Consider the following 14361-nt stretch of genomic DNA (forward strand, 5'->3'; position numbering starts at 1 on the left):
AAGGAGAACCAAGTAACCATGTTCCAGAGTTGAAGATAGCTGTTAATCAAATTTAATCTGTAATTATGAGAAAATAAGCCTACCGGGGTTAAGAATAGAGACCTCCCACCAACCTTAGGATGTTGGCTATTTTTCCCCTATGAGGACTGTTTAAAATGGTTTTCCTTACCTGCTGGAGGTACTTGGCTACTATGGCCCTGTGGGTATCTATGTGGTCTTTGGTTTCAATTACATTTCTGTCTCGTAACCGTTTCTCATAGTCCTAAAATTAAAAGGAAGCCATACTTTTATGATTTAAAAATACTAGTACTCTCTCATGCCCTTTTTGAGATTAGAGAATTATTTATCACATGTGGTTTAAGTCACAAATTATGGTTCTAAATGTTCCTTCTGAACTTTTGGTTCAGAATTGATCTTTGATGCAGTATCCAGGATTTAGAGTTATTTGATTGAACTGCCTTATAAGTAGAAGAGAAATCTGTAATTACAAGTTACAATGTTCATGCAGAAAGAAATAGAGGTAGTAGAGTCGCTGTAGTTCAAGATGATAAGCTCACCCAAACAAGATGCTAAGCTCACCCAAACAATTAAGCAGGGCCAAAGGCCCTGCTTAAATGTTGCCTTTTATATTTCAAGTAAAGCAATTACAGAAATAGTAAATAGCGTCTGGCTGCAGCTGACTTGCACCTACTTGAAGGAGAGGAATGGCTGCCTTTGGCTTTGTCTTCTTAGGCCGCTGCACTTTTCTCTATCAATAAAATTCCATGGGGTCCCCAGGGAGATGCCATGTTCCCCTTCACTCCTTCCCTGGTCACAGCTGAATGCCCAGGGTGGCCCCTAACCCAGGCTGGGTGGCTCAAAAGTTGTCCCCAAGATTTTTAAACTTGGGACAAGAGGACACACCTCTCCCTCCTGGCTGAGGCTACTAGATGTGAACTTGGATGATATTGGTGACCAAGTGATGAAATAGAGAAATCTGTCTACAGTGGGGGAAAATGAAGTCACCATACCAAGGAAAGCCCAGACAGGATGGTGAAGGGGCCTGGCAATAGTTGGGTGTCTTTGAGACGCAGATGAACTCCTGTCATTCACATGTTTTAGATGTTTAACTCTATTTTGTGATTTCGTTATCTAATAAACTCCCCTTCGTTCATAAGCTAGTTCAAATTGGGTTTTTATCACATAATCACAAGTCCAAACTAATATAAAGAACCAAATAACCAAAAATATTCTCCCAGAATAATTTCTGCATGAAAAATCATACAGTCCTGGTATTAACTTCTAATGGCTCTCCCTTTACCTCATCAAACACACGCTTGTCTGGCTTTCACTGGCTTGCCCCATATACACAAGCCTATTACCTATAACTCCTCAAAGGCTCCCCGCTCCCATTCCCGCCATGTTCTCTCCTCTGCCAAGCCTTTGTGGATCCTGCTGCCTGTCTAGGGTGCCCAGAACTGTTCCCCACTTCCTTCCTGGCCCCCCGCGCCAAGGCTGCTCAAATCCTACCCACCTATTTTCCCTGCAGTGCTTACCACCGTGCTTTGTGCTTAGTAAATACCTACTGGATTAAAATGGCATTGAATTCCTGACTAAGGCACAATCCTTTACCACATTAACACTTAAAGAGACTCTTCAACCCTACACCTCTAAGTTTTCCTAGTTTAGATGTCATTATACTGAGACAAAGATATTATTTAAACATTGGATTCAACAAAAATAATGGGAAGGTTATGTGAAGTACTACAAAAGAGGAACTAATATTGCTACTGAGAACATAGCAACAACAACAAAATACATACATAATAGTATACCAAATGGCACAGCAGATATTTTATTAATAATAAAATAAGCTAATTTCTCACCTGGAATACCTTTTCCATAATTTCTCGGTCATACATTGGAATTTGTTTATAATTTCGGAATTCTGGCACCCCTTGGCTTCTAAGACCAAGAAGCCTGAATCGTTTGGATCTGTTTAATTCCTCATCTGAAACAAAGTTAAATTCCTGTTGTAGCTGTTCCAGTCGGAAGAAATCAGGGATGTAGGATTCACCACTGGTAGCAACCTATAAAAACCAAGAAAAACAAAACTCTAGATAACAGGCAGATTTCATCCAAAGAAACTTGGCACTGAGCTTTTGGGAATGACGTTTTAACGGTTTTAGGCAGAGAGACTTGAAACATCCATCATTTCATTTAAAGAGAAAATACACTAAAATATAATGGTAATGAGGCAGATGCTACTCTGCCTTTTATAGCTACTAATATTCATTTAGTAGCTATAAAAAGTATCATGAATCATTTTTCCAGAGAAATAAAAGTTAAAAAAGTTCATTTTTGGTACGCACGCTCCTCTAACAGTTGTCATGAAAATATACAGACTGAAAAATATGAGATTTATATCAGTGTATTACCAAGTGCCTACTGCAAATAACATTATTCATATACATAATGTATATAAAGTGTATGTATTTTAAATGTATTTTTAAAGTATTTTACACTTTAACATTTTAAATATATTTTAAAATATTTTTAAAATATAACTTTTGGACTTTATTTATGCACAAATGTAGATAAAGGCCCTAGAGTTGGCTGATCAGCTTCACTTGGCTCCACAGCCATGCTCTCCTGTCCCTGCACAGCACCTCATGGCCTTGGTCACTGAGAAAAGTGAACCAGAGATGGACCCAAGCACCAGCCTCCGATGCCCCTGTACCCTGGTACAGAAAGTGTGGCTTCAGCACCACCGAGAAACTAGCAGGTGTGGGCTGCACTCTGCCCAGGTGTCTGCTTGTTCCTCTGCTGGGTGCTTTGCCAGCTGCAACCTCCTCCTGGGCAGATCTCTTGCTTCTCTTCAGGGAGCAGAGATCTGATGGAGCTTTGCGATGGGAAAGGTGATACTGCTGTGAAAATCCTGGTTCATAAAAAAGAGGCCAGTCAGGAAGGCAAACTCTGTGTTTTGTCCTTCTATGGGAAGCAAATAGTTAAAAAGAAAAAAAAAAAAAATGAAGGAGACATATGCACTATATTATTGTCAATTTAAAGCTAGTCATTGAAACATATCAATAATTTGAAAGCTTTATATGAAATAGGCTACACTTCAGGTAACATGGCCTATTCTTTCTTTTTTTTTTTAAGGTGGATATTTTCATTTTAATTAATAAAACAAAAATGAAACAATGAAGACATATATTGGGACTTCACTCATTCACCAATTATGCAAGAAATGTTTTGGTTAAATAAGATAATTTATTCTTTCTAATAGTTCTCTAAGTATCAACATGCACTAAGTATCATGTTGGAAGGAGATTTTATGAAGATGAAAGTCAGAATAAACCAAAGCTTGCTTTGGGACTTATCTTAGAATCACTAGGAGAGAAGTGAAAGTTTTCATCCTGGTTATAGTTACCCTACTGATGGACTTGAACTAGGAAACGTGATCACGGAATGTGTTGCTATGGCCACTTTCTGGATCATCTACTTGTTTATTAGGTTTTGTGGGAATTATGAACTTGGGAGTAAAAGCAATTGTATTTGTTACCAAGAGAAATCATTTACTGACTAATGTTCCATTTTATTTACAACTTCATTGAAGAAAGAATTTTGAATGTTATGATAGATACAAGCAATTTATATAAAAAACACTTCAATGAAACCTAAAAGGTAATCTAATTAATCATACAACAAGAAAACAAACAAAACCACCATTTCTGAAAATGCCCCATCAGCCCTTCAAAGTATGATGGAAAGAGCACAGGACCTGAAATCACATCAACTTGGAGCCGTGTCTTACCATCTGTGGGATGTGGAGCAAGGAACCCTGAGTGTCTGGGTTCAGTGTCTCTCCACAGAAGGGGCAAATTGAAACCTTTCTTTAGGGGTTTCACAGAGGTTAGAGGTAAGAGTAACAACAACAGCAGCAGCTGATGTTGACCGTACACTGACCGTGTGCCCAGCTAGATGTTGATCCACAGCAGCTCATTTCCTCCTGACAACACTGTGAGGGCATCACAGGGCTTAGGGGCATGAGTGCTTGCCTTCATCACACAGCCAGTAGGTACAGAGCTAAAATTTAAACCTGTCATTCAACCCAGGCTTCATGCTCTTAAACACTATTGCACAGGAGAACATATGGGAAAGAAAATGTGTGTCAAGGCCCAGCCATTTCTGTTATTAATCACACCAAGTGGAGAAGTGGTGCGTGTCCAGATCTCCTGCCACATTACCGAGATGAGCTGCATCAAAGGGGCATTGCTGGGGTCATTGGGGTCAAGCTTGGACTCTGCTGCCCACTTGGCCAACTTTTTCATGTCTGTCAGTCCTGATGTGCCGATAGATGAGATGGCATCTGCTCTCTTCAAAGCACTGAAAATGAAAGTTGATTCCATGAGACCGACTTTATCACAGAGCAGTTTGCATTAGGACCACAAAATCCCAGGGACAGCACCGCTTAAGGAGGCTATTCCCTATGAGAGAAAATCTGATCATAAGGAAGGACTTTTGACATTTTTCTTTACTTGATGGTTACTATTAAATATGTTATAAGCATAATAAAGAAGTCTGAATGGTGGGAGAAAGTATTTTCAAGCACACATCTAATAAGGGGTTAATATCCAAAAAATATAAGGAACTCACACAACTCAGTAGCAAGAAAACAAATAATCTAATTAAAATGGGCAAAGGATCTGAACTGACATTTTTCCAAAGAAGACGTACAAGTGGCCAACAGACACATGAAAAGATGCTCAACATCGCTAATCATCAGAGAAATGCAAATCAAAACTATAATGAAATATCACATCACACCTGTCAGAATGGCTATAATCAAAAAGACAAGTGAAAACAAGTGTTGGCAAGGATATGAAAAAAAAGGTAGTCCCTTGTGCACTATTGGTGGGAATGGAAATTGGTGCAGCCACTATGAAAAACAGTATGGAGGCTCCTCAAGAAATCAAAAGTAGAACAACCATATAATCCAGCAATCCCACAACTGGGGATATATCCAAAGTAAACAAAATCAGTATCCCGAAGAGATATCTGCACTCCCATGTTTACTGCAGCATTATTTACAATACCTAAGACATGGAAACAACCTAAGTGTCCATCAATGGATGAATGGATAAATAAAATATGATACATATGTATAATATATATATCATATATAGAATATTATTCAGCCGTAAAAGAAGGAAATCCTGTCATTTGAAACAACTGGATGGACCTTGAGGGCATTATACTAAGTGAGATGATCTCAGTTCTATGTGGAATCTAAAAAACACAAATTCATAAAAACAGAGAATAGATTGGTGGAGCCAGAGGTGAGGGGGACGGAAAAATGGATGAAGGGACTCCAGAGTACAAACTTCCAGTTATAAGATGAATAAGTTCTGGAAATCTAATGTACAGCATGGTAACCATAGTTAATAATACTCTATTGTATACTTGGAAATTGCTAAGATAGCAGGTCTTAAAATTGCTCATCACAAGGAAAAAATTATAACTATGTGTGGTGATGGATGTGTTACCTAAACTTATTGTGATAGTCATTTTGCAGTATGTACAAATGCCGAATCATTATGTTATACATCTTAAACTTATACAGTGCTATATGTCAGTTATATCTCAGTAAAACTGGGGGAGAAAAGAAGTATAAATAGAAGGAATGCAACTGTGACCCTGCATTCCTACAACTCTGCCCAGTGCGTTAAAGTGTCCTCAGTCCCTGATCCAGACTAGTGACAGGTGCCTCTGCATCTGGTGCAGGATGCCCAGAAGGCCTCATCTCCCAGATAACTGGGGACCACTTGTACCTAAAATAAAAGAGAAAAAAAAAACACTTATGCAACCAACTTAAGAACCAACTTTGGACATGACTGAGTTCCAAGGGGGCCAGTGTGGTCACCTTGGTTGAGTTGGGGCTTTATTTTATTTTATTTTTTTTGAATTTAATTTTATTTATTTTTTTATACAGCAGGTCCTTATTAGTCATCCATTTTGTACACATCAGTGTAAACATGTCAATCCCAATCTCCCAATTCATCACACCACCATCCCCACCCCCTGCCGCTTTCCCCCGTTGGTGTCCATACGTTTGTTCTCTACATCTGTGTCTCTGTTCCTGCCCTGCCCGGTCATCTGTGCCATTTTTCTAGGTTCCACATATATGCGATAATGTACGATATTTGTTTTTCTCTTTCTGACTTACTTCACTCTGTATGACAGTCTCTAGATCCATCCACGTCTCTACAAATGACCCAATTTTGTTCCTTTTAATGGCTGAGTAATATTCCATTGTATCTATGTACCACATCTTCTTTATTCATTCGTCTGTTGATGGGCATTTAGGTTGCTTCCATGGCCTGGCTATTGTAAATAGTGCTGCAATGAACATTGGGTTGCATGTGTCTTTTTGAATTATGGTTTTCTCTGGGGGTATATGCCCAGTAGTGGGATTGCTGGGTCATATGGTAGTTCTATTTTTAGTTTTTTAAGGAACCTCCACACTGTTCTCCATAGCGGCTGTATCAATTTACATTTCCACCAACGGTGCAAGAGGGTTCCCTTTTCTCCACACCCTCTCCAGCATTTGTTGCCTGTAGATTTTCCGATGATGCCCATTCTAACTGGTGTGAGGTGATACCTCATTGTAGTTTTGACTTCCATTCCTCTAATAATTAGTGATGTTGAGCAGCTTTTCATGTGCTTCCTGGCCATCTGTATGTCTTCTTTGGAGAAATGTCTATTTAGGTCTTCTGCCCATTTTTGGATTGGGTTGTTTGTTTCTTTAATATTGAGCTGCATGAGCTGTTTATATATTTTGGAGATTAATCCTTTGTCTGTTGGGTTTTTTTTTTTTTTTTGCGGTACGTGGGCCTCTCACTGTTGTGGCCTCTCCCGTTGCGGAGCACAGGCTCCAGACGCTCAGGCTCAGCAGCCATGGCTCACGGGCCCAGCCGCTCCGCGGCATGTGGGATCTTCCCGGACCAGGGCACAAACCTGTGTCCCCCGCATCGGCAGGCAGACTCTCAACCACTGCGCCACCAGGGAAGCCCTGTCTGTTGATTTGTTTGCAAATATTTTCTCCCATTTTGAGTGTTGTCTTTTCATCTTGTTTATGGTCTCCTTTGCTGTGCAAAAGCTTTTAAGTTTCATTAGGTCCCATTTGTTTATTTTTGTTTTTACTTCCCTTTCTCTAAGAGGTGGGTCAAAAAGGATCTTGCAAAAAAAAAAAAAAGGAAAAGAAAAAGGATCTTGCTGTGATTTATGTCATAGAGTGTTCTGCCTATGTTTTCCTCTAAGAGTTTTATAGTGTCTGGCCTTACATTTAGGTCTTTAATCCATTTTGAGTTTATTTTTGTGTATGGTGTTAGGGAGTGTTCTCATTTCATTCTTTTACATGTAGCTGTCCAGTTTCCCAGCACCACTTATTGAAGAGACTTTTTCTCCGTTGTATATCCTTGCCACCTTTGTCATAGATTAGTTGACCATAGGTGCGTGGGTTTATCTCTGGGCTTTCTATCCTGTTCTATTGATCTGTATTTCTGTTTTTGTGCTAGTATCATATTGTCTTGATTACTGTAGCTTTGTAGTATTGTCTGAAGTCAGGGAGTCTGATTCCTCTAGCTCCGTTTTTTTCCCTCAAGACTGCTTTGGCTATTCAGGGTCTTTTGTGTCTCCATACAAATTAAAAAATTTTTTGTTCTAGTTCCATAAAAAATGCCATTGGTGATTTGATAGGGATTGCATTGAATCTGTAGATTGCTTTGGGTAGTATAGTCATTTTCACAATGTTGATTCTTCCAATCCAAGAACATGGTATATCTCTCCATCTGTTGGTATGATCCTTAATTTCTTTCATCAGTGTCTTATAGTTTTCTGCATACAGGTCTTTTGTCTCCCTAGGTAGATTTATTCCTAGGTATTTTATTCTTTTTGTTGCAGTGGGAAATGGAAGTGTTTCCTTAATTTCTCTTTCAGATCTTTCATCATTAGTGTATAGGAATGCAAGAGATTTCTGTGCATTAATTTTGTATCCTGCAACTTTACCAGATTCATTGATTAGCTCTAGTAGTTTTTTGGTGGTATCTTTTGGATTCTCTATGTATAGTATCATGTAATCTTCAAACAGTGACAGTTTTACTTCTTCTTTTCCAATTTGTATTCCTTTTATTTCTTTTTCTTCTCTGATTGCCATGGCTAGGACTTCCAAAACTATGTTGAATAATAGTGGTGAGAGTGGACATCCTTGTCTTGTTCCTGATCTTAGAGGAAATGCTTTCAGTTTTTCACCATTAAGAATGATGTTTGGGGCTTCCCTGGTGGTGCAGTGGTTGAGAGTCCATCTGCCGATGCAGGGGACACAGGTTCGTGCCCCGGTCTGGGAGGATCCCACATGTCGCGGAGCAGGTGGGCCCGTGAGCCATGGCCGCTGAGCCTGCGCGTCCGGAGCCTGTGCTCCACAACGGGAGAGGCCACAACAGTGAGAGGCCCGTGTACCACAAAAAAAAAAAAGAATGATGTTTGCTCTGCGTTTGTTGTATGTGGCCTTTATTATGTTGAGGTAGTTTCCCTCTATGAGTTGGGGCTTTATCAACAGGGCTGCATCTCTCATCACTCACAGTGTTTTACCTCCTCTCCTGAGGAGCTGGAGCTTTCACCCCCAGGAAATTTCTCCAGCATAAAACTCAATGAGACAAATGCAAAAGGCTTATATTCAAAGACATAAACGAGCCTCCAGTGGAAATGCTGCAGGGTCCTGGCTGAGAAAGGCCTTGTTGTTTTTATCGCATGGATACAAGCATTTGCACTGGATGGAGAGGGTGTAAAGGGAACAAAACCAGCCCCAGTCTGTTTTTCCACACATTGAAAATGACAGTCTTTGACTTGGGAAGTGTCTTCTTGGTGATCAAGATAAGTCCTTTTATTTTATGGAGGCAATTGAGACATCATTTCTAAGATGATCCACTCAAGACACATCTATTGGGGAAGGACAGAAGCAAGACACAGTCCAGGCTGCCTGGACAGGCATCAACCACAAGGAGAGAGGGCCCGTCCATCTGGAGTGAACTAGTGAGGCCCAGAGTCCCTTTCTGCTGTTCTGAGTAGAAACCTAGGGCTAGCAATCAAGGAAGGGGGCTGAGAATAGGGACTTTCATATAATCAGAAGGTTCTACACCAATCATCATTTACAATGAACATTTACTGAGGGCCAAATATTGATATATACAGCTATGTGCTATGTACTTTCCCCATTTGTGAAATCGGGAAAGAATACTTCACAGTTAATTGGTGAAGATTAAATAAGGTAAAGTGCTTTACTAATAAAAAAAAAAAACTGAAAATACTGGCACATAACAATAAAAGGAAAGAATGGGATATTGCAAGATTTTTCCCACTGGGTATTGTTCATGCCAATGCTGACATTGCTTATCAGCTTATTCTAGCCATACATTACCTTCTAAATCCAATATTCTGCTGTGACAATGGAGGAATTAAAGGAATCCCATTTTCTCCAATGGCCCATGCCACACTGTTGGACACTTTCCCCGAGGTCATTAGAATCAGTTGATTACTACCATCAGCTTCAAATGAGAAGGGTACTCCTGGGGAAACAGCAGATTAAATAGGATGGTGTTTAGAAAGAGGGAGGAGCCCAGTACTAGCAAGAAAGCAGAAAGTAGACAAATGGAACAGAGTGGGTGGGAGTGGTGGGGATGGAACACATAATTCAAATCGACATCACTGAACTTCTTCAGGGAATGACGCTCACCATCGGCCACTTGGCTCTATCTCTTGACAGCACAGTGTAGGCATTATAATAAACGATGCACTTTGTAGTGGGACCAACTGCATGTATATTCTGGTTCTGCCACTTGACAGCTGTGTGGACAAATTACTTAACTTCTCTGAACCTTGGTTTTGTTGTGTATAAAATAGAGAACATAATAGTACCCCCTTTTATGGATTACTGTGAAGACATTCATTTATTCATTCATTCAGTAGATACTTCTTTGAGCTCCTACTTCATGCTGGCACTATTCTGGTCACAAATATAACAGTAAAGAAACAAAACTGATAGGAATCCCTGTTCTCATGGAGTTTACATTCAAGTAGGAGAGACAGGTTATAAGCAAGATAAGTAAGAGACATGGGCAGTATGTTAGAGAGTGATAAATGCAAAAGAGAAACAAATTAGGGAAGGTGTATAGAAAATGTGTGTTTGGAGGAGGCAGGGGTTGAACTTTCAGACGGGGTGGCCCATGAGAAGTCACTTTTTAATAAAGGCCTGAAGAAAGCTAAGTGAGGCATGTAGGTATCTTGCGAAAGAGCCTTCTTGGCAGAAGGAACAAAGGCAAAGGCCCTAAGGTCAGAGTATGCCTGGAGTAAGGAACAGCATGTTAAGTGAGGTAACACTTGCAAAGACTCAGACATGCCTGGGAAACGCTGACCACTCCACAGATGCTATTGCTTAGCTGCTGTAGCGACGGTAAAGCCTCACTGATTTGGCCCTCACTGATTGGACATTAGTGATAAAAAAAGTCTCAGGTTAGGGCATTTAATCAAGTAAGGAAGTAAAGATTTTCAAGCATGAAATAGCAACTTCATGCTTTGGGGAGTTCCAGTTAATATTTTTAACACAAAAACAATACCACTGTTAACCCTATAACAGCATCTTTGTGTTTTTCAAAGATCTTTCCTTCATACTGAATACTCCATCTTGATCTTCAAAATAACCCTATATGACATTAAGGGTGTTATTAGTAGATCCATTTTATGAATGAGGAAGATGATATTCAAAGAGGTTACATGATTACTAGGATCACACAGCTTGTCAGTAGCAGAGCTGGAACTAAAAGCTTAAGCCTCCAGACTTTTAGACTGGTGATCAGTTTAGAGACTCAAAGAATTCTTGAAGATAAAATTCCAGATATGCTCTCATAATAAAAAATCACCAGGCACGTGAGGAAACAATCAGAATCAGACCAGTAAGCAGATAGGTGTTGGAATGATCAGATACAGAATATTGAAAAATATTTTAATGTGTTTTAAAGAATAAATGAACGAATTAATGAATAAAAGAAATGATCGAGGGTGTCAGAAAAGGACAAAAAGTTGTCAGAACTGACTGTAAAAAACTAAATAGAATTTCTAGAGGTGAAGAATGTAATCATTGAAACAAGAAACGTAGTGATGAGTTTCAATGACTCGACATAGCCAAAAAGTGAATTCATGATTTGGAAGACTGACTTAAAGAAATTGCACAGAATATAAAAGTGAAAAAAAGAGATGTCAAGTATATTAAAGAGAGGTTAAAAAACATGGTGGACAGAGTGAGACGGTCCATCATATATTTAATCAGAATTGTAGAAGGAGATAAGAGAATATTATTTAATAATCTCCCTATTATTTATTTCAAACTTTTCAACCTTACAAATAACACTGTGAGGTACATTTTTTTTATGCACAAAGTTTTGTCTTCATTTCAAATTGTTTTCTTAGGAAAGATTCCTAGAAGTTGAATTAAGGTGTCAAAGGCAATCTAAAGGCCCTTAATTCACACGGTAAAACTACTTTACACTTGCATAGTTATATGAATTTTCTGGCCACCCATAGTATATAAAAATGACTTTGCCAAAAATTGTATATGATTATTGCTTTAATTTTTCTGATAGCAATTTTATAATTGACTGCTTGTCTGATAAGTGAAAAAAAAGATATGTTCAAATTTGACCATGAATCCGTTAGCCATTGAGGCTTTCCATACCACTGCCAACTCCCTCGTGGTCCAGTGTCACATGCTGGTTACTGCTAAACTCCACTTCTTCAGTGGGAGCTCTTCCGGTGACAACAGTAGTTTCAGGAATAGGCAGAAACACTTCTGCTAGCAAGGTGGTACCACTGTGTCCAACTGTTTCATATACCTGAAATTGAGGAAGGGAACAGCCAAATAAAAACAGAAATAAAGGTGCTCACTCCCAGATAATGAGTACATTTTCCTGTGCTGGTCACTGTTCTAGTCAAGAGCACCCATCTCAGAGTGGAAAGTTGAGTTGTGTTGCTATGGTCTCCATGGAGACCAGGTTATACCCTATTTATGGTCACGTTGTTGGCACCCTGTCTTCTTGCCTGGCCTAATCTCCTGGGGTAGAGAGGTTAATCAAATTATCAGGCGACTGCAATTGTTTCTATGTCAAACTAATACACAGTAGTTTGGAGAATGGGCTTCCTCTTTCTCCTGGTTCAGATTATTTCAGAGAGAAACGCCATCAGGTTGAAAGGTGGGACAATATGGACATGCCACTAGATGGTTTATTATCTGCACCAACCTCAAAGTCAATAGGAAACGCACCATACCTAGAAATACTCTAGGGTATTCAAATCTGTTATTTGGTAAATCTCTCAAAGTTCTTTCCTTCAAGACCTCATTTTATTTGTTAGTTGCTGAAATCCTATCCAGCTTCTTCTCAGGCCTTCTCCCAAAATGGAGCTAACTTGACCACCTGTAGCTCTGATACTAACTACTGTGGTGTGTCTTACTGTAATGCCATCACCATGAGATGAAGGACCCATTGCCAGGGCAACCACAGATTATGAATACACAATACAGTCTCAGTAGGACCCTCTGCTTCCCCTGTATTCTTGGGTCATTTCTTTTGTGGTAAAAGATAAAATATTCCACAGCTCTGCTGGCTTCCTTTCCATGTTTTATTCTTTCTTCCCATGAGGCCTCTCTGGCTGGTACACATTTCTCTAAAATGCAGATTTTACTCTTCTATTTCTACAAATTAAGTACTCCTGTTTTCTTTTCATATCACGGCATGTGATATGAATTCTTGTCCAAGGATAAGGATGAGGATGGATTTGTACTGGGCTGCTATCCTGGCTTCATCTCCCTGGTATCTACCAGCTCACATTTGCAAGATGGCTGATTGAGCTTTGAGGGGCTACTGGGGCAAAGACAAAGCAGAGACTGCATAGGAACTGAACTCAAAACCCCAGACTTAGTACCACTGTGAGGTATTCTAACAGGCTGGATGCACCAAGAAACCTGTGATTGTTCAGGGCTTACCTCTGCCTAATTCGGGGGCTCAGCAGGAAGCCCATGAGTGGCACATTTAAGCCACGCTCTCCAAATTCATCTTTATCAGTAGATAGGTGATATTTTTTTTCCTTATTAAAAAGACCTTTTAGGGAAAATTTCAAATATATGTAATCTTAGAAGAAGAATATACCATGAACCCATCACCTACCTAGCTTCAATTACCATTAACTTATGGCCAATCTGGTTTTATCTACACTCTCAACCATTTGACTCTCCACCAGTATTTTGAACTCAGACATCATTTTACTGTAAATGTTTCAATATGTATCTCTAAAAGAGAAGGATATAAAAAGGCATAATTACAATACTATTATCACAGCAATTCCTTAATAATGGCAAATATCAGTAAGTTTCAAATGCTCTTTAGAGTCTCAAAAAATTACTTTGAATTAACATCACAATTTATTCCATACGTTGCAATTGATTGGTATGTCCCTCAAGGCTCTATTAATTTATAGGTGATCCCCCTCTCTTTTTACATTTTTTAACACTTTTTCTCTATATTTTTATTGGCTCAGAACTCCAACGGAGAAAGGAGGGCCCTTTTTTTTGCTTACCTCGACCTCTCATAAGAGCCTGCCAGTTTTATAATATCACAGACCTTAAAGAACATGTAGCAGGTTGTTGTTTACTGCACAGGAGACCTTGGTTTGACCTGTTCAATTATGGACTCACCGGCATCAAGTTTCAGTCTGAGAAAATGGTGGGTTTTTCTTTAAAATTTTTTGTACTTCCCCCCAAATTTTAATTCACTGAGACATTCGTTTGTATGAAGCCGTCTGTTATCTCGTTTAAACTTAACCACAATCCTATGAAGGACGGTTTGTGGTAAAGATTAAGCACGATAACAGACCCAGCAATTCTAGATTATGGATGTGTGTGGCTCGACAAAGGGGAGAAACTTCCCCTAGTCCCTCATCTCTTAAGTCACAAAGCTGCGGATTGAATCTACAACTGTTTCACTTCAAAACTCGTACACTTTTTCTTACATCTTCCTCATTGGTCAAGGAAAATCAGAAAGGTGATTAAACAATTAAGAAACCTTTTAAAGCCATAACCATGATCCATAATGTATAATTACTTTAGATAGATTGGTGAGAAATAATGACTGAAAGATAATTTAAAATCTGAATGAAAGAACCACAAAACATGGAAGTGCTATAAAAACAATGGCTACAATCAAAGGTTAAAGGATCACCTTAGCATGGGCCATCGTGATCAAAAGACCACCGAACTCTTCCTGTCTCTGACTTCCT

At 39.3% G+C, this 14361-nt stretch overlaps 1 protein-coding gene across 1 annotated transcript in view; it reads right to left on the minus strand.

Moving 5' to 3' along the window:
- The window catches only part of CC2D2A (coiled-coil and C2 domain containing 2A), a 137368-nt gene that overhangs the window by 36456 nt on the left and 86551 nt on the right, over positions 1-14361 (minus strand). Inside the window, exons 18-22 of the mRNA XM_065877669.1 lie at positions 11768-11924; positions 9458-9605; positions 4230-4368; positions 1866-2069; positions 170-262 (exon numbers count right to left, since the gene is read on the minus strand). Coding sequence (XP_065733741.1) covers positions 170-262; positions 1866-2069; positions 4230-4368; positions 9458-9605; positions 11768-11924 — 741 coding nt within the window. The remainder of the gene's footprint in view (positions 1-169; positions 263-1865; positions 2070-4229; positions 4369-9457; positions 9606-11767; positions 11925-14361) is intronic.

The sequence above is a fragment of the Phocoena phocoena genome, chromosome 5, assembly GCF_963924675.1.
Source record: "Phocoena phocoena chromosome 5, mPhoPho1.1, whole genome shotgun sequence".
Classification (NCBI taxonomy): Eukaryota; Metazoa; Chordata; class Mammalia; order Artiodactyla; family Phocoenidae; genus Phocoena; species Phocoena phocoena.